The following is a 19,861-nucleotide window of genomic DNA, read 5'->3' as shown; positions in this document are numbered from 1 at the left end:
AGGCTTTCTAATTGACGTGCAAGTGGTTGATAGAGCAATAAATCTAAACAGTGTAGCTTGTCATTATTCATGATAAGGAGACCCAGAGCTAATGTACAAACTGATACTTTTAGTAACATGGAGTAAAAGCTAATGTTAGCTAAAATTGACAATACTTTTTTTTTTTTTAATATGTACAAACTTCAGTTGGCTCTTCACCAGGTCTCATCTTGTTTTAGGGATCTTTCTCTAAGATAAATATACTTTGTGGAGTTTTAACAGACTGGTGACTTCAGCTAAAGCATATTACCAATACAGTAATAATATTGAGTCATATGTGGTATAGAAAAAGTGCTGAATTTAGAATCAACCTAGGTTAAGAAGCCTGCCTTTTGAGAGTAGAATGGTGGCTTCCAGGGGCTGGGAGGTGGGGGAAATGGGGAGATGTTGGTCAAAGGATACAAAATTTCAGTTATGCTGGATGAATAAATTCTGGGGATCTATTGTATAGAATGGTGACTATAGTTAATAAGAGTGGATTATATACTTAAGATTTGCTAAGAGAGTAAATCTTAAGTGTTCTTACCACAAAAAGTAACTGTGATGTGATAGATATGTTAATTAGCCTGATTGTGGTAATTATTTCATAATGTTTACCTATATCAAAACATCACATTGTATACTTTAAATATATAGAATTTTTATGTGTCAAATATACCTCAGTAAAGCTGGGGAGGGAGAACCTGCCTTTTACTAGGTGTTTATAATTTTGGACGACTCAGCAAGCCTGCCTGAGCCTCTGCTTTCTCTTCTATAAAATAGGAATCATTTCTACCCTATAGAGTTGTTGTCATAGTTAAATGAGGTCGTGTGTATAAAGTACAGCATAGTTACTGGCGTAACATAGACAGTACATATAGCTGTGATGACTAGTGTGTTGTCTTGAATTCTAATAAAACAGGAGCTAATCTTAGTACAGGGGCATTGTCTGATGGATGGGATATAATTTCAGCTTCAAACCAAGAGTATGGGTAAAATCTTCCCTTCATGTGAAACTCAGTTTAGCCAGAATCCCACCTGAGAATTTCATAATACAGGCAGAGAGCTGTTTGAGAAAAGAGCCACAGATAGTTGTGCTTTGAGTTTTGGGGCCTCTTCCAAAAAGAGAAGAGACTTAAACAGGATTTGGCAAACAAAGGAAATAGTTTGGCCTTTTAAATGAGCAGCAGGATGAAATATAGCAATATTAATGCACAGGAGGCTCCAATAATTAGAAAATATAGTTTGGTTAATTTACTTCCCAAAGACACATTCATTATTTGCTATGATAAATTCATTTAACTCCTAACCTGGCATTTGTTATGTATATGTATATTATGTTTTATCTATAACAGTTGCTGTTTAAGGTTATGGCTGTGTAGTCTATTGAGAAAAGAAGGTTGAGAAAGCATTTGCCATTCTGTATAACTCTTGTCCTGGTTGAGGCAGTCTTAGGGGTATTGTTTTTTTGAGCACATAACATTGGATCTCTGAACTCTAGATAGAACCACTTACATGATGTGTTTAAATTTTTATTTATTTAAAGAAATGTAATTTTTCATGTTCCTTCCCTACCTCTATCTAGAAAGGAACACTTTTGGCAGAAAAGTTTAAAACCTGATTTTTTAGGAGAGGAAACAATATTGGCATGGTATTTCTGCTCTGAATGCTCCAGATTTAACCACCCTACTCATATTCATATTTCATATAAACAAAAAGTAAACATTTAAATCTCTCCATTCTACTTTGTTTAAAGTAAAGCAGATCTGAAGTTGCTGCAGGCAGAATACTGTTCCAATTCCAGAAAAACGTGAATTTATGAGTTTATATCATAAACTGACATAATTTCAACTTCATATGTATTATATTTTTAATATGATCAACTTGATATGTCTTAGTACCTGCATCTGGGATATGTATCCTTGCACAAAGATTGTGTTAGAAATCTGTAAAGAAATCATCCCAACTTCCTAGGCAAGCACTGGCTAGGAAGCTGGGCAGAAATTCTAACTTTATGGTCAGTACTAAATGCAAAGAAGAAACTAACAGCTATCAAAGAAAATTTTTCCCAGTACACTCCCCTGGAAGAATTGTATCAAGTTAGTAACAACTTTCTTGACTATAGATATATAGATAGTAATAGTTACCATTTTAAAGTGAAATTTTTGACAGTTGCCTGTCTCCTTTCTGTTTAGAACTATAACATTAAAAATGCCTTCTAGTTTAGAGATTTGGTGATCATTTTAGAAATAATAGCATTATAGAAACATTTTGAGTACTTTATGTGCATCTTATTTTCATCATCACAACAATCCTATTAGCTGCAGGTATTTGTCTCCATTTTACACATAACAGCAGTTGAGCCTTTGAGAGATTGAATAACTTGTTCAAGAATGCAGATTGGTAAGTGGGAGAGTCAGGATCTGAACCCAGCTCTTATTTATTTAACTGTAACAATTGAATAATGTAGTGGTTTCTTTTACCTTCTCATTTTCAACTTTCTTGAGTTGAGATCTGAGCTTACTAATTTTCCATCATCCTTGTTTTCTAATATGCATTTGAGGTTATAAATCTTTCTAAGTATCGGCCAGGCATGGTGGCTCATGCCTGTAATCCCAGCACTTTGGGAGGCTGAGGTGAGTGGATCACCTAAGGTCAGGAATTCGAGACCAGCCTGGCCAACATGGCAAAAACCCCATCTCTACTAAGAGTACAAAAATTAGCCAGGTGAGGTGGCACATTCCTGTAATCCCAGCTACTCAGGAGGCTGAGGCACGAAAATCGCTTGAACCCAGGAGGCAGAGGTTACAGCAAGCCGAGATCGTGCCACTGCACTCCAGCCTGGGCAGCAGAATGAGACTGTCTCAAAATCAATCAGTCTTTCTAAATACCACTCTAGCTGCATCCCACATGTTCTGATATACCCTTCCTTTTTTGGTGTTTTGTTCCATGTATTTTTAAATTTCCATTTTAATTTTTTTGACTCACATATTTTAGATACTTTAAAAATCTTTTTTAGAACTGTGAGTTTTTGAGGAAATATTTTTCAGGTCCATCTAGAGTTTTAAGAACTAAATATAAGTTACTGGAGAACAAAATTTGATAGAGAGTTGCTTTTTCAGAGTATAAACTCATCATGTTAAACCAGTAGTTTTCATCTGCTTTTGGTTTTCCTATAATGGGCCACACCACCTGAAATTTGATAGATTTTTGTCATCTATTTGTGACTGTCTATATTGGCTACTCTTGTTTAATGTTGCTGCCTCTAATGCTAGTCTTCAGCTCTGCCACACTGCTGACTTTCCTTTTTGGTTCACGTTCCCATTGAGCATAAAAGAACCTGTAAATGGTCTTGTTCTGAGCCAACAGAAGCAACACAGACACATAAGACAATGCCATTCTGTCTTTAGAACTGTTGTCAGACCATGGTCCACAGTCCCCTAGTGGAGTTTACAAGAAGGCTCTTTAGTTTGTTCTGTGATTATTTTGGATTTGTGCTGCCCAGTATGATAACCACTAAGCCACATGTGATTATTGGGTACTTGAAATACAGTTAGTCTGACCTGAGATTACATTGTTAAGATTAATTTTACCTGTTTATTTTTACTTTAATGTGGCCACTAGAAAATTCAACATTAAATATGTGGCTTACAAGATATATAAGTATAGATATATTGAATAACTCTGTTTGGGGCTTAACAGTGATAAGCGAAAATGCAATGTAGCAGAGGACAGTTTTCCCCTTAGCTTCTACATGAAATTCTGGAAAAGCAGAGCTCAGATAATACATCTTAGAATTCCAGGTTTGGGCACGTGTTTTGAGTAAAGCAGGAGTGATGTTAGTATATACTTACTTTCTGAAGAAAGCAGCCAAAAACCTAATCATCCACCAGAGAACACTAGCCATGTTGAATCCACAGGTTGGTTAGATTTCTGTAAAAGTCTGAAGATTTCATTCCAATCATCCCTCTAATTCTCAGACATGCAGTTTTATCATTAAGCCAGGACCATTAAAACCTACTTTAAAAGCTTGTTTTGTCTAAAGGACTTAAGGGAGCAGGAACAGATGGGGATAGATGGCAAAAGTGAGCCCCTGTTTGGCAGAAGGTAAAGATACTGTCCCCTAATCTGTTTTCTGCTCCTAATGGCTTTTCCACTTCTCAGTGGCAGGTAGGAAAGTGAGGGGCTGATGAGAGACTGTAGCTCTATCACACCTCTTTTCCATTTTCCTTTATTGGATTACAGATTTTTGTGACCTTGCCATAACCTGTAATTGTTAGACTGTGAGCTTCTTGAGGACAGGGCACAGAGAATTAGTCATCTTTATATTACCTGTAAGGTACAGTAAGAACATCAGCAACAGTAAAATCAGTTACCCAGTGCTGCTCAACTCTTTCCTATTATGGTACACTTAGACAGTTATAATATTTGTACCACGGGATTCTGGCCACTCAGTACTTCTAGTCCACACAACTCTTTTGTACAAATTATAAAGTAATGGTGACTCAAGTTACTTTACTGCCATCTGTTGGAAAATTATTGTAATAAAAATGCAGGGCTATAGTGACTGTTAAGAGTGGTGCCCTCCTTCAGAGTTACTCAGTGTGCAGCCTGCTCAGCTGTACATGGTAGTCCTGAGGCTGGCCAGTCCTACCCACCTGGCCACGTAGTGGGCTGAGAAAATCAATATTTGAATAAACCTCAACCCGTGAGTGACACATCAATGTGTCTTGAGAAATCTGATACTATGCTAAGGACGAGCCTCAACAGTAACCCTATAAAGCAGGAGTTCTTATAATTCCAGTGTTTTGGATGAGCAGTCTGAGGCATAGAGAGGTTACATGAATGGCCCATGGTCATGCAGCTATCAGATGGCAGAGGTGGGATTTGAATGGAGGCAATGAGGCTACAGAGCCTAGGTTCTTAACCACAGTGATACGGTAAACCTGTTAAACTGCATCAGATGCAGCAGTTTCTCGGTCCTGCTGCCCTTTCTATCTCAGCCCACTGTAACTAGTTTAGACCTCAGCCCCTGAGTTCTTTGAATGAGTCTATAGGTTTTGGCAAAGGAAGAGGTATTTGTGCTTTTTTCTGCCAGTCCTTGTTTGTGTTAAGGTTAAGTGCTATCCCTTCTCTATATTTCAGAACAAGCTCTGGTCCTCTTCCCATCCTGTGGCTTTACTTCTCCGCACAGCCCCTATTCTTGGCATCACAGAGTGATCAACCCAGACTGCTATCAGCCACCTGGTTGATCCATTCTCTTCTAAATTCTCACTCTTCTAGAGTCTAAAGCCACGAGGCCTATCTCTAGGACTATCCCTCCTTCTTTCTGTTTCTGTTCGTGCCTTTAATCCCCACCATCCCCCGCCAGGCCTTGTATAACCCTTAATTGCTGTACTCCCTGGCAACATCTCTCACTTTCTCTCCAAATTATCTTACTATCTGATTTAGAAGGAAAGTGCCTCAGGGAAGGGATTGTCTTGTTATGTTGTGAAGCAGCATCTGAAGTGCCCCATAAATTAGCATCTGTAGAGAGTTTTGTATTATACTAATTATTATTATTCTTGAAATACAAAAATGCTTTCTGAACCATGAGGAATTAGACTAAGATATTAGTCTAATTGCCTGTACATGTTTTTTAAAAAGGAGGAAAAAAGCCTCTCTTCCTGCCTGAGAGAGCTATCAGAGCCTCAGAGCAGCCGCCAAAATCCCTAGACTTGTTCTGGGTTATTGTTTCAGTGGTTTTATATTTATTCAGAGGACCATGTTTGCAAGACAGTAAAAGTCCTGTTGGTCATGTGGATCCCTTTGGACCATTTATTGTGATCAGAAAGGTAGAAATGGCCCTGGAGCACCTGCCTTCAGTTTGTTTTGGCCCAGAATCTCTTATTTCCTTAGTGACACTTATGGTCAAAGTCAATGGAATTCATTTTTGGGGACACGGGGTTTTAAGTAATTTTCATTTATATTATGTTTATGTTTACTGCCAGAGTGAATCAACATTTTTATTAGCATTTTATAATGCACATGGAGCTTTTAAGACTTGAATTTGCTGTAGACATGTATGACAGAAAGACTCATTTACAGGACTACTGGTCTTTTCCAATGCTTGCTTTGGGAATATACCTAAAAGAGTGGTGTCTAGCTAAATAGCTTGCTTTAAAAATCTTTATGTTAGAATTTGTTTGCCGGGATTTTCTGAATATGAACATTAGTATATTTTGATTAACAATTTAACAAATGTCCCTTTATGAATGAAATGCTAGTCAGAATAAACTGAGGTGACCTTAAAATTATCTATTGAAGGCTGGGCGCCGTAGCTCATGCTGGTAATCCCAGCACTTTGGGAGGCCGAGGTGGGCGGATCACAGGGTCAGGAGTTCGAGACCAGCCTGGCCAACATAGTGAAACCCTGTCTCTACTAAAAATACAAAAATTAGCTGGGTAGGGTGGCATACACCTGTAGTCCCAGCTGCTCGGGAGGCTGAGGCGGGAGAATCGCTTGAACCTGGGAGGTGGAGGTTGCAGTGAGCCAAGACTGTGCCATTGCACTCCAGCCTGGGTGACAGAGTGAGACTCCATCTCAAAAAAAAAATTAAAAAAAAAAAAAGCCTATTGAATTACTTCTAAATCTTAAATAGAAAGTAGTGGAAGAAGTTTACTACTTATGCAAGTGTCCATGTCTGAGAGACAGTATGATATCAGGGCCTTATTGCATTGTCCAACTATGTAGGGTCACAATTGACACACTGGATACGTTCAAGGTAGAATCACAGAGCATGCAATTGCTTTTTATCCTCATCCATACTTTCTGCAGCATTCCTCCCCACCCTAAGACACAGTCTTATTACGCCAAATTGTTCTTGTCTTCAGGCTTTTGGTAACTATAGAACAAGTTGATTCAAAAAACAAGCTCATCTCATTTTTAGATGATTAACTCACTTTGGGGACTAGATTGTTTCCTTTTCCAGGTTACATGGTGCTGCTCTAGGAGCAGTTGGACACTTTATGCTTGTAAAGATCAGGGAGTACTGCAGGGGGCTGGACAGTTGTAAGATTCAGGCTGCCAAAGAGCTGAAGGATCACCTATTGTAGTGGTTCTCCAGCTCTGGCTATACATCAGAGTATCCTGGAGAGCTTTCTTTACAAGCACCAGTGCTAGAGCTGTACCTCTTCTGTTTACAATTGGAAAAAGTGAGGCCCTGAGAGGTGAATTGACTTGTATGTGGCCATATACAATTAGGTGCTGAAAAATCATAACATTAGGAGGTAATAACATTATTTTCAGATCCTAGTTGAAATGCTCTCTTATTTTGAATTGGGCAATTGTTAAATGAGATCATAAGCAGTGCAGAAAACAAGGTGGGACCACCTTGACACTGTCATTGGCTTTTGAAGTATCTGCCCTGTAATAAAAGTAAGTATAACAGAACCACCTTCAGTGCCTTCCACATATTATTCATATCGAGGAGAGACTTTACTGTCAGTTGTGACAAAACCTTAGTGTCAGTCTGGTTACATGGTAGTTATACCTCCTACCCAGGCCAGGACTTGTTTGTTCAGTTTTTGTGTGGGAAAAGGTTTTCAATTGAAGCTTTAATTATACCTGGTAAACAGAATGAAGCAAGTAAGCTCTTCTAATTAAGCACTTATTAAAGTGCTTAAAGTTTTTCATAATGGAAGTGTGTTTTTATTTTCAAACAAAGGCACTGTAAAAATTTTAGATAAGGAGACAGAACAGTATCAGTCATCATTCCCTTTGTAATTATTGAGGGCAGAGGGGCAGGAAGAGGTACAAATATCATCAACATTTACCAAAAAACTATGGTATGAGGCCTTTTTGTTAGGCTCTGGAAACACAAAGGTTCAGCCCATACCTTTGAGAAGTTTGTTATTTTTTATTCAGAGAGAACGTGTGTGTGTGTGTGTGTGTGTGTGTTTAAAATCTCTTGATAATACTTTGTATTTCTAGTTTAAATCTCTTGATAATAATTTGTATTTCTGGTTTTTCTAAATACAAAGTTTAGTAAACATATCCTAATCACCATTTTAACAAATATCCTTTTGTGATAAGGCGAACAACTAAGCCAAACAACTAAGTCAAAATTTATTTTAATATATTTGAGTATATGTGTTTATATGTTAATATACAATGTGTGTATGTTGTTAATTTTTAATGGGTATATACAGCATGTATGGGTTGTGCAGTGATTTTCAAGTGAGTGCCACAGATGAAAAATGCTACCTCACAGGTAATTGTGAGATTGAGACACTTGATGTAAAATGCTTAACACTGTGTCTGGCACATAGTAAATGTTCAGTAATCCTCATTATCCACATGTTTATTATACCACCACTGCTATAGGAATTCATAGGAAAAAGAGAACTGTAGGTTAAGGAGATCAGAGAAAAAGGAAAGCATAATTTAAGCAATACATTTTGCCTCTATTTTATTTAACATATCTTTTGCCTAAGACTTAAACTGCTAATAGCAAACACTTTGGAAAGTATTATATAATATAAATACATATTAATAATGTGACCTCTTTTATTTCAGGAACTTTATATTGCTGTTGGAATATCTGGAGCCATCCAACATTTAGCTGGGATGAAAGACAGCAAGGTAATTGTAAATCAGTGATGTTAAAAGAAAACGTTTCCACATTTTAGGATTTGGCTTACCTTGTATGTTTCCATGTGGTTACAGTGCATGCAGTCAAGCCATTCACACTAACGTAGATCTGGGAACTGAAAGAAATAAAAGCTACCGTTCACTGCCTTAAAAATTATTGGTCACAGAGGCAGTGCTGTGTCATGGAAAGAGGCCTGAACCTGAGTTATAGCTCCACTGCTAACTTAATGCATGATGAGTGCTGTCTGCAAACTCAGTTTCTTTGTCTACTAAATGTGGGTATTGAATGATGATCACTAAGTTGCCCTTCAGCTGTGACAATCTGTGGATAGAAAATATCAGCCTTAAACAATTTGATGAGGTTCTGAACGTGTAACTTATTTTTGAGGTTTTGATCCCTGATTCTCTCTCTGTCTGCTTCACTTTGGTCCTCTAACCCTCACAATCTCATATATCAGCAGGGCCCCACTTCTTGGGTTGTTATCAAAGTATAACCAACACATTTTGGGTTGGAGCATCAGGCCATCTTAATATCTCAGTATCTCAGTAATGATCAAAAGTGCAATAAGTATGGGGCTGGGCGCGATGGCTCACGCCTGTAATCCCAGCACTTTGGGAGGCCGAGGGCGGCGGATCATGAGGTCAGGAGATCGAGACCATTCTGGCTAACATGGTAAAACCCCGTCTCTACTAAAAATACAAAAAAAATTAGCCAGGCATGGTGGCGGGTGCCTGTAGTCCCAGCTATTCGGGAGGCTGAGGCAGGAGAATGGCGTGAACCCGGGAGGCGGAGCTTGCAGTGAGCCGAGATTGCGTCACTGCACTACAGCCTGAGTAACAGAGCGAGACTCCATCTCAAAAAAAAAAAAAAAAAAGGTGCAATAAGTAGAGGAAGGAAATACTTGATTTTTATTTATTTATTTATTTATTTGAGACAAGAGTCTCGCTCTGTCGCCCAAGCTGAAGTCGCCCAGGCTGGAGTGCAGTGGCCTGATCTTGGCTCACTGCTAGCTCCGCCTCCCGAGTTCACGCCATTCTCCTGCCTCAGCCTCCCGAGTAGCTGGGACTACAGGAGCCTGCCACCACACCCGGCTAATTTTTTTTTATTTTTAGTAGAGACGAGGTTTCACTGTGTTAGCCAGGATGGTCTTGATCTCCTGACCTCGTGATCCATACGCTTCAGCCTCCCAGAGTGCTGGGATTACAGGCATAAGCCACCGCGCCCGGCCAGGAAACACTTGATTTTAACTTGCTACTTGGACTACTCTGAAAGTCCTGTGTAATGATTCTGAACATATATTTCAGAATATGACACATTAATTCATGCATAATAATGTATAGTTTGAATTATGAACTTATCTTTCATGAAGTCAGAGATGCCTCTGACATTCCTGCATTTATCCATTCAGATGGAAGCTTGATATAAAAGATAATAAAACTTTTAACAGGCTTAACTTCTTCTAACTTGAAATGCGTGCACTACCTCTTTGTAGCTTCTAAATGAACTGGCCCAAAACCAGTCAGATTTTACAGTTGGATGGTAGGTTTCTTTCCTGAGCTATGAAAACAGCAGTGCCAATGGGGAAAATGTGATTGCTGCATTAAGAAAAAATAAATAAATAAATAAAAGAAACTCCAACGCCAGCAGCCTTACAGTATATTTTTAGCCAGACAAGTTCAGACATAACTAGAATTCTGCTTCTCTAAAAATAAAAGATTCTGCCTGTCAAGAAGATACCAGTGAAAATTCTTACCCCATGCCAACAGGGCTGCATTGTGGGAGAGACACTAGGTAGTGTACGTCAGAGCAAATAGGGAACAGTTGAAGTAAGGAGACTGGTGTTGGGGGTCAGCCAAGACTTTGTATCTCCATCTAGTCAACAGACGTTTATTAAGACCTTTCCTTGTACTAGAAGCTGGGAATGCTTAAATGAAAAAGACATAGCCCTTGTTGTCACTGTTTCATCCTGTTGTCTGTGTCGTCCTGTGTTGTCATAGCCCCATTATCTGCATAGGAGACAGACAGTCTTTAGTTCTAAAATGGGATATTAGAATGGTTTAAATCTGACAGTTGCATTCCCTACAAGCTGCAATTTTAATTAGAATCCTGGTTTAGTTAAAGGAATTCAAGATTTGATTGTTAAATCAAATGAATCTAATGAAAGCACTTTCTGAACTAATACATAGTAATATGGTTGAGGCCATATGCACTCCCAGCACTTTGGGAGGCCGAGGCGGGCAGATCACCTGAGGTCAGGAGATCGAGACCATCCTGGCTAACATGATGAAACCCCATCTCTACTGAAAATACAAAAAATTAGCCGGGCATGGTGGCAGGCGCCTGTAGTCCCAGCTACTTGGGAGGCTGAGGCAGAAGAATGGCGTGAATCTGGGAGGCAGAGGCTGCAGTGAGCCGAGATCGCGCCACTGCACTCCAGCCACGGTGACAGAACGAGACTCCATCTAAAAAAAAAAAAAAAAAAAAAAAAAAGTAGTAGTAATAATATGGTTGAATACAATCTATGCATTTCAAAGCTTAGTAAGGAGGAAGAACTTGAGCTTGTGAGGAGCTATTGAGAGAGCTCTGGATACAAGCAAGACTTTATCATAGTTCTTTACAATTGATTATTTAGGAATATTATTTTAATAATCTGAAGAACAATAACCAGCCCCACATATTTTTTGTTAAATACTGTAGTGGTTCCTTGCCCACAGTTATATGCTCTCTCTTTAAAAATAACTTTTAAGGCAGGCATGGTGGCTCACTGTAATCCCAGCACTTTGGGAGGCCAAGGCAGGAGGATCACTTGAGCCCAGGAGTTGGAGAGTGGCCTGGGCAACACAGTGAGAACCCCATCTCTCCAAAAAATGAAATAATTATCTGAGCATGGTGGTACACCCCTGTGGTCCCAGCTACTCAGGAGGTTGAGGTGGGAGGATCACTTGAGCCCAGGAGATCAAGGCTTCTGTGGGCTGATTGTACCACTGCACTTCAGCCTGAGCAACACAATGAGACCCTGTCTCAAAGTAATAATGATAATAACAATTATTATATAGTATAATGAAAAAGCTTTCGGATGATTAAACTCCCAGATGTCTAAGTGGCCTCTAGAAGAATAATTTACCACCAATAACTAAACAAATCTCTACTTATCTCCGTGAAGCAGGTTACACATTCCCAAAAAAGAAACACGTCAGTGCAAATCAACACCTGCAATTCAAAATGTTTGTTCTTGTGCCTTTGGATTTGAGGCTCACGTTTGAAACTTGTTTATTGTCTCTGACCACGCATCTTAATGCGTGTAGCATGTTTCTCTGGATTAGCAGTTACCTGGACTATACCATGTTCCAGTCTTAGACATTCTGGCATCTTCTGCACATCTCTCTGAGGAACCCCTCTAAGGGAAATACACAGATGTTGGATATCATGTAGCCTGTATTTTAAGTCGGGCTACATCAAAATACTTAATGTATTGTTTAATACCAGCTGTTTTCACAACATACAATGCCAGGTAGGTAAAAACTTAATTTTACTTCTAGAGATTTGAATTATTTTTAGTCCACAATCTATTAAAATACTACTACATTAGAGTCTAACTGCAGTGGTGTTAGAAGCATCTATGGGGAATACCAAACTATTTGTATTGATAAACTATCTGATATTAATAAAAGAATGATTTGAATGATAGCTTTTCCTTTTTTTTTTTTTTTTTTTTTTTTGAGACAGAGTCTCACTCTGTCACCCACGCTAACATACGGTGCACAATCTTGGCTCACTGCAACCTCCACCTCCAAGATTTGAGCGATTCTCCTGTCTCAGCCTCCCGAACAGCTGGGAATACAGGCGTGCACCACCACACCTGGCTAATTTTTGTGTGTTTAGTACAGATGAGGTTTCACCATATTGGCCAGGCTGGTCTCGAACTCCTGACCTCAAGTGATCCGCCTGCCTCGGCCTCTCAAAGTGCTGGGATTACAGGCATAAGCTTTTATTTTTTATTTGTAGAGATGGGGTCTCCCTGTGTTGTGCAGGCTGGTCTTGAACACCTGGGCTCAAGTGATCCTCCCACCTCCACCTCCCAAAGTGCTGGGATTATAGGTATGAGTTACCACGCCTGGCCTGCATTTAAGAATATTTTTATAGCAAATAAGAGAAATGTTTGACAGCTTTTATAAGAGATATAAGTAATTTGCTTCTTTTATAAATCTATTTGCTGTGTACATAAGGACTTAAAGCTGTTTAACGTCCCTTACTAACAGGCTGACAAGATAGTTTAGCTTTCATATTGTTAGAATATCCCAGAATAATTATTTTATTTTATTTTATTTATTTATTTTTGAGACAGAGTCTCGCTCTGTCGCCCAGGCTGGAATGCAGTGGCGCGATCTCGGCTCACTGCAACCTCCGCCTCCCGGGTTCACGCCATTCTCCTGCCTCAGCCTCCCGAGTAGCTTGGACTACAGGCGCCCGCCACCACGCCCGGCTAATTGTTTGTATTTTTTAGTAGAGACGGGGTTTCACCATGTTAGCCGGGATGGTCTTGATCTCCTGACCTTGTGATCTGCCTGCCTCAGCCTCCCAAAGTGCTGGGATTACAGGCGTGAGCCACCGTGCCCAGCCTATTTATTTATTTTTATTTTTATTTTTGTTGAGACAGAGTCTCACTGCTGGAGTGCAGTGGCGTGATCTCTGCTCACTGCAACCTCTGCCTCCCAGGTTCAAGTGAGTCTCCTGCCTCAGTCTCCCAAGTAGTTGGGACTACAGGCACACGCCACCATGCCTGGCTAATGTTTGTATTTTTAGTAGAGACAGGTTTTACCATGTTGGCCAGGCTAGTCTCAAACTCCTGACCTCAGGTGATTCACCCGTCTTGGCCTCCCAAAGTGCTGGGATTACAGGTGTGAGCCACTGTACCTGTCCTCCAGAATAATAATTTTAAAATAATAAATGAAGGACAAAATAATTTGCACTACAAAGGCTGTGGATTTGGGTATAGATTTGTTACTTTTTCACCTAAAATCAAATATTCTTTTTGTAAGTCAAAAGAAGAACTTTAAAAAAATAGTGATTTTAAACTCTTTAATACTGAGATGGGCTAGATGTGGGTAAGAGAGAATTTTATTACATTCCAACCTGGAAATTTCTAATAAATTTACAATATTGACACAGATGCATCAAATCTTATTTGGTAGACATTTTAAGAATATTAATATATTGTAAGGGAAGTTAAAATGGAACTATCAGTCTGTGTGGAATGTTTTCTTGGTAAAAGTCAAACTCTTTGTTTTTATTTCACAGACAATTGTGGCTATTAATAAAGACCCAGAAGCTCCAATTTTCCAAGTGGCAGATTATGGAATAGTTGCAGATTTATTTAAGGTAAGCTGGCCTTGAGAGAAATTGCTATTATCTAGATTGTCATCCGAGAAACTCTCAGAATTGGTCAGGGATGAAGCTATTAAAAGAAAACATTGTGTGTTTGTGTGTCTATGTTTGTATGTATACTGTTAATATATGTACACAATTTTGACCTACTTAAAGTTGCTCTAAGAGTAGATATGTGTTGTTTATATACAGCATTATAACTTTCCTTTTAAGAAAGAGTCCAAATTGTCTTTATCCACATGGCGGTCGGGCGTGGTGGCTCACGCCTGTAATCCCAGCACTTTGGAAGACCAAGGTGGGCGGATCATGAGGTCAGGAGATCGAGACCATCCTGGCTAACACAGTGAAACCCCATCTCTACTAAAAAATACAAAAAATTAGCTGGTCGTGGTGGCAGGCGCCTGTAGTCCCAGCTACTCGGGAGGCTGAGGCAGGAGAATAGTGTGAACCCAGGAGGTGGAGCTTGCAGTGAGCAGAGATTGCGCCACTATACTCCAGCCTGGGTGACAGAGTGAGACTCTGTCTCAAAAAAAAAACCAAAAAACCCACATGGTTTTTAGCATCTCATGTGCTAAGTTAATGCACAATGTGAAGTGATTCAAGTAATTTATAACCTAGAATCATATTTGGCAGGTCCCCTAAAGAAATTAACACCAAACTCCCTTATTCAGGGATTTGCCAAGAATGCTAGAGCTTTTCAGGGGAGAGTAAGCACTCATATCCAGCTTATCTGACTCAATAGGAATGCTCTGCTTGCTGTGTTTGTGCGTTAATGGCCTTCCTTAGCTGACGAGTGTAGGGAGAGCACTTATTTCCCACTCCTCACACTCTTCACTTTTGAGTGTTCCTTCTCTCTTGCCGTCACCTCCATATTTGACCTTCCCATGAGAAAAATTACTTTCATGATATTAATTAGTGAATTGCAGGTGATGAGCACCTGATACTCATTTGGCCACATTTAAAGGTCATGACTCATGCATGGCCTGGTCTCTTCTTTTCCCTGGGTCTGCCTACACGTTTCTAGGTTATCTTATGCAGAAATCACTCATGCAGGAATTGACACTCTGAAAATAGCATCCAACCCTAGGAGAAGTGGGTTTGCTGGGGTGAGGAACCCCTCATGTAGAACCACAGAGAGGGGCTGTGGGCCTCAGTGGAGAGGCTTCAGCCTGAGAACAGAGCTACAGGTGGTTCCCTCAGCAAGAGGATTGGCCCATTTCCATGACTTCACCAGCACTGCATATGATCTAGAGGAACCTAGTGAGTGTGCTTGGAGAGCACATTTGTACTTTGAAGTATGTTCATGCTCAGTGAAGGATGGAAATAGGACCCTTGAGTTGATACTCCGTGATGGCTCAGACTGCATGCAAAGACTAGGATGGGGCTCTTGCTCTGGCTCAGTGTTGGGCATACTTCCCCTCAGAAGGCCCCCGCCAAAGAGCTTAGATTTTGGCTTGGGAAAAACATTACCCCTCTTCAGTAACCCTGAAGCTCTGTATTTGGTATTTGGGGTTCAGGTAGGTCAGCTGCTCATGTTGCCTGGCCCAAGTGTGTAAGAACAAACAGTAGTAATGTCAGTCATTTTCCCACTAAGATGTTCCAGTGGGAAGGGGAGCTGGTATGAAAAAGAGAATTTTTTTTCTCTGTGTAATGATAACTTTGTTCACGTAGTAAGAATTCAGTTCTTACTATTGGTGTGAATAGGGGGTAAATATTATTTTTATTTAAAAGCAAAATTAAATACTTTCTGAACCTCATCCATGTTTGCAAGTAGATGTCTACTGTAGTTGCCTTTTTTCCTCAAGAGAATATTTTAATAAACTTATAAGTAATTTTGTTACATTTTTCTGTCTGCCTGTGTACTATGTATTAAAACTCACATGGGGGCTTTCATGATAAAAAGATAAACTGTTAAGCAGTTGGAAATTTTCAGTGTTCTTCCAGTGGACACCTGCCTTGGGGCAGGAGCTTCTTTGTAGTCATTATTGATAGAATGGGGTCACACACATTGTGCTCCTGCATTAAGGGCAGCTCCAAGGTTTGGCATGAGAATATGCGCGTGTGTGGACACAGAGGTTTCTCAGTGAGAAAGAGTCCTAAGACAGTGAAGTGGAACGAGGCCTTAAAAATCATCTAGTCAGCTGACTTCCAGTTTCAGGTTCTCAGGCTCCTTTTGCTATTTTAGGAAGCCCACATTGGACTAGAGAGAGACTTCAGACCAAGATATCATGTTGATGTGCTTTTAGCTAGAATTGTATTAAGGCAATGACTATCTCCTACAGCTTAGAAGTTCTGAAGTACATGGCCAGGAGCGGTGGCTCACACCTGCAATCCCAGCACTTTGGGAGGCCGAGGCGGGTGGATCACCCGAGCTCAGGAGTTTGAGACCAGCCTGGGCAAGATGGTGAAACCCTGTCTCTACTAAAACTGTGAAAAACAAATTAGCCGAGCATGGTGATGCATGCCTGTAATCCCAGCTACTCGAGAGGCTGGGGCACAAGAATCACTTGAGCCTGGGAGGCAGAAGTTGCAGTGAGCCAAGATGGTGCCACTGGACTCCAGCCTAGGCAACAGAGCAAGACTCTATCTCAAAAAAAAAAAAAAAAAAAAAAGTTCTGAATTACAGTTATATATGTATTTGATGAATACAAAAGTAGAGAAGTTAATCACTCCTTAAAAAATGCAGTTTGGGAGGCCAGGCACAATGGCTTATGCCTGTAATCCCAGCACTTTGGAAGGCCGAGGAAAGGCGGATCACTTGAGTCCAGGAGTAGAAGACCAGCCTGAGCAACATGGTGAAACCCCATCTCTACAAAAAATACAAAAATTATCTGGGTCTGGTGACGTGTGCCTGTGGTCCCAGCTACTTGGGAGACTGAGGTAGGAGGGTCACATGGGCCCAGGAGATTGAGACTTCAGTGAGCCATGATTACACCACTGCACTTCAGCCTGGGCAACAGAGTAAGACCCTGTCTCAAAAAAAAAAAAATTCAGTTTTGGGGGAAAAAACTAAAGATTATAAAAATATTAAACATATGGCAGACTCCTGTTTGTTACTATGTGAGTAACACAAGCCAGGTGCATTCTTTTTAAGTTGCCTGTCCCAGAGAGATGTGATTTGGGACAATCAGCAGGTTATGGGCACAACTAAGCCAGGGTCCTGCTGCTGTTCCCCTTCTCTCTCATCTCTCTGCCTCTCTGGCTCAGCAGGTACTACAGCTGGGTGGCTCACCACTACTATTGTACCTTGGATAAGGTGCAGTAAAAAGAATCGCACCTTTGACAGACTCTGGGAACCTACAGAGTACGCATCAAGTCATTTTCTCAGCTGAAATCAGAATGAGCTTATTGTAGGTGAATACTGTAGTAATTCTGACAGAAGAGCACAGACAAAGTGGTTTGGTGAATATACTCCTTACTGGGGCGACCTCGTTTTTAAAAAATCAAATATTTAAAGAAAATATTTTAAAAATCAAATATTTAATACTTTTGATTAAAAAAATCAAAAATACAATATTTGTATAATTATATTTCTTAATGTTATATATTTTGTATTTTTTAATATAATTTTATTTTTGTTATTTTTTGTATTTTATGTATTGTAATTATATTTTAAAATTTTTTTAAATATGAATTTATATAACATTAAGAAACATATAAGGTAATATCTGTTTATAACATTAAGAAATACAATTAATTATACAAATTATGGGTGAGAATTAATTAGCATTATCTATTTTGGATTACGATCTAAAGAAAATAGAAGTCAAATAATAGCGTACAGAAAGGACTTTTTTAGCCTAACTTTTCTGTGAAAATTGTAAATTGTAAATTGTATCATGTGTAACATGTATATACAGCTGTTAGACTAATAATTCCCTAGGTGATATTTTGCTCACCAAGTAGAACCGTATCTGGAGTAAAAATGAGTATGCATAACATTTTATTCTCTTATATTAATTGTTTCGCTTGACCCTTCAACAATCATTAGTTATAAAGGACAAGTTTATTTTTCCCTCAGAAATAATATGTTATAGTAATTAAGAGCTTTAATTCCAATTCTGCCTTGGCCACATACTAGTTAAATTATCTTGGCTAAGATATTTAATCTGTGGACATCAGCTTCCTTGTAAGTAATGTAAATATTACACTACCTCTTTAAAGGTTGTAATGAAGATTAAATGAGATTATACTGTACCTAATACTAATAGAGTCTGTGACAAATATTAGCCTGCCTGTTCTGTCCAGGTACATAGTAGGTGCTCAATAAATGGTAAATATTATAATTGTAGTTACAGTGATAGGGCATAGGGCACCACCTGTTTTTTGTTTGTTTGTTTTAATATAACAGCTTTACTGAGATATAATTCATGTACCATAAAACTCACCATTTAAAAATGTACAGTTCAGTGGGTTTTAGTATTTTCACAGTTACACAACCAACCATCACACATTTCATCACGCCAAAAAGAATTCCATACCTATCAGCATTCACTCCCTGTTTTACATTCTGCATCCCCAGCCCCCAGCCCCAGCTCCTGGCAACCACTAATCTACTTTCTGTTTCTATAGATTGGCCAGTCCTGGATGGTTCATATAAATGGAATTATGTAATATGTGATCTTTGTGATTGGCTTCTTTCAGTTAGCATAAGGTTTTCAAAGTTCATCCATGTTATAGCCTGTGTTAGTACTTTGTTTCTTTTTCTTGCCAAATAATATCCATTGTAGGGGTATGTAACATTTTGTTCATTCATTTATCATTTGATGGACATGTTGGGTTTTTCCCCTTTTTGGCTATTATGAATAATGCTGCTATGAACATTCATATATGAGGTTTTGTGCAGACCTTTGTTTTCATTTCTTTTGGATGGATGTCTAGGAATGGAACTGCTGGGTCACCTGGTAACTCTGAGTTTAACATTTTGAATAACTGTCAGGTTGTTTTCAAAGTGGCTGCCCCCTTTTACATTCCCACCAAAAATTTGTGAGGGCTCCAGTTTTTCTATATACTCATTAATGTATGTTATTGTCTGTCTTTTTAAATATAGCCCTTCTAATCAGTGTGAAGTGGTATCTCATTGTGGTTTTGATTTGTATTTCCCTGATGGCAAATGACATTTAGTATCTTTTCATCTGAGGCCATTTGTATATTTTCTTTGTAGAAAGTTTATTCAGATCCTTTGTAATTTTTAAATCACATTATCTTTTTGTTCTTGAGTTGTTAGTGTTCTTTATATATTATGGATATAAGTCCCTTATTGAATATTTGATTTGCAAATATTTTCTCCCATTGTGTGGGTTGTCTTTTCACTTTCTTAATGGTGTCCTTTAAAGCATGAAAGTTTTAAATTTTGTCAATGCCTATGAAAAAGGGGAAGGAAAAGTTTTAAAATAAAGAAAGTTTTAAATTTTGATGAAATCCAGCTTACCAATTTTTTCTTTGTTGCTTATGCTTGAAGTCTCATATCTAAAAACCATTGCCAGCCAGGCACGGTGACTCACACCTGTAATCCCAGCACTGGGAGGCCAAGGTGGGTGGATCACTCGATGTCACAAGTTCGAGACCAGCCTGGCCAACATGGTGAAACCCCATCTCTACCAAAAAATACAAAAATTAGCTAGGCATGGTGGCACGCACCTATAGCCCCAGCTACTCGGGAGGCTGAGGTGGAAGAATCATTTGAACTTGGGAGGAAGCAGAAGTTGCAGTGAGCCAAGATCATGCCACTGCACTCCAGCCTGGGCAAAAGAGAGCCCATCTCAAAAAAAAACAAAAAACAGAAACCCATTGCCTAATCCATAGTGTAGTGAACATTGGCCTAC

At 39.3% G+C, this 19,861-nt stretch overlaps 1 protein-coding gene across 2 annotated transcripts in view; it reads left to right on the top strand.

Annotated features, from left to right (window-relative positions):
* Positions 1 to 19,861, top strand: part of ETFA (electron transfer flavoprotein subunit alpha) — a 101,385-nt gene that overhangs the window by 77,792 nt on the left and 3,732 nt on the right. The window contains exons 10-11 of one of the 2 annotated variants that reach the window (XR_010123987.1): positions 8,576 to 9,038; positions 9,793 to 11,109. Coding sequence is in view for 1 of the 2 variants with exons in the window: in XM_054450091.2 (XP_054306066.1) it covers positions 8,576 to 8,641; positions 13,950 to 14,030 (147 nt within the window). In the remaining variant the exon portion in view is untranslated. Of the gene's footprint in view, positions 1 to 8,575; positions 9,039 to 9,792; positions 11,110 to 13,949; positions 14,031 to 19,861 lie in introns of those variants that run through there. The other variant, XM_054450091.2, reaches the window with a different exon arrangement.

Source organism: Pongo pygmaeus, chromosome 16 (assembly GCF_028885625.2).
Source record: "Pongo pygmaeus isolate AG05252 chromosome 16, NHGRI_mPonPyg2-v2.0_pri, whole genome shotgun sequence".
NCBI classification, from domain to species: Eukaryota; Metazoa; Chordata; class Mammalia; order Primates; family Hominidae; genus Pongo; species Pongo pygmaeus.
The sequence above is the reverse complement of the archived record's forward strand: the minus strand, read 5'-3'. Positions and strand labels throughout refer to the sequence as shown.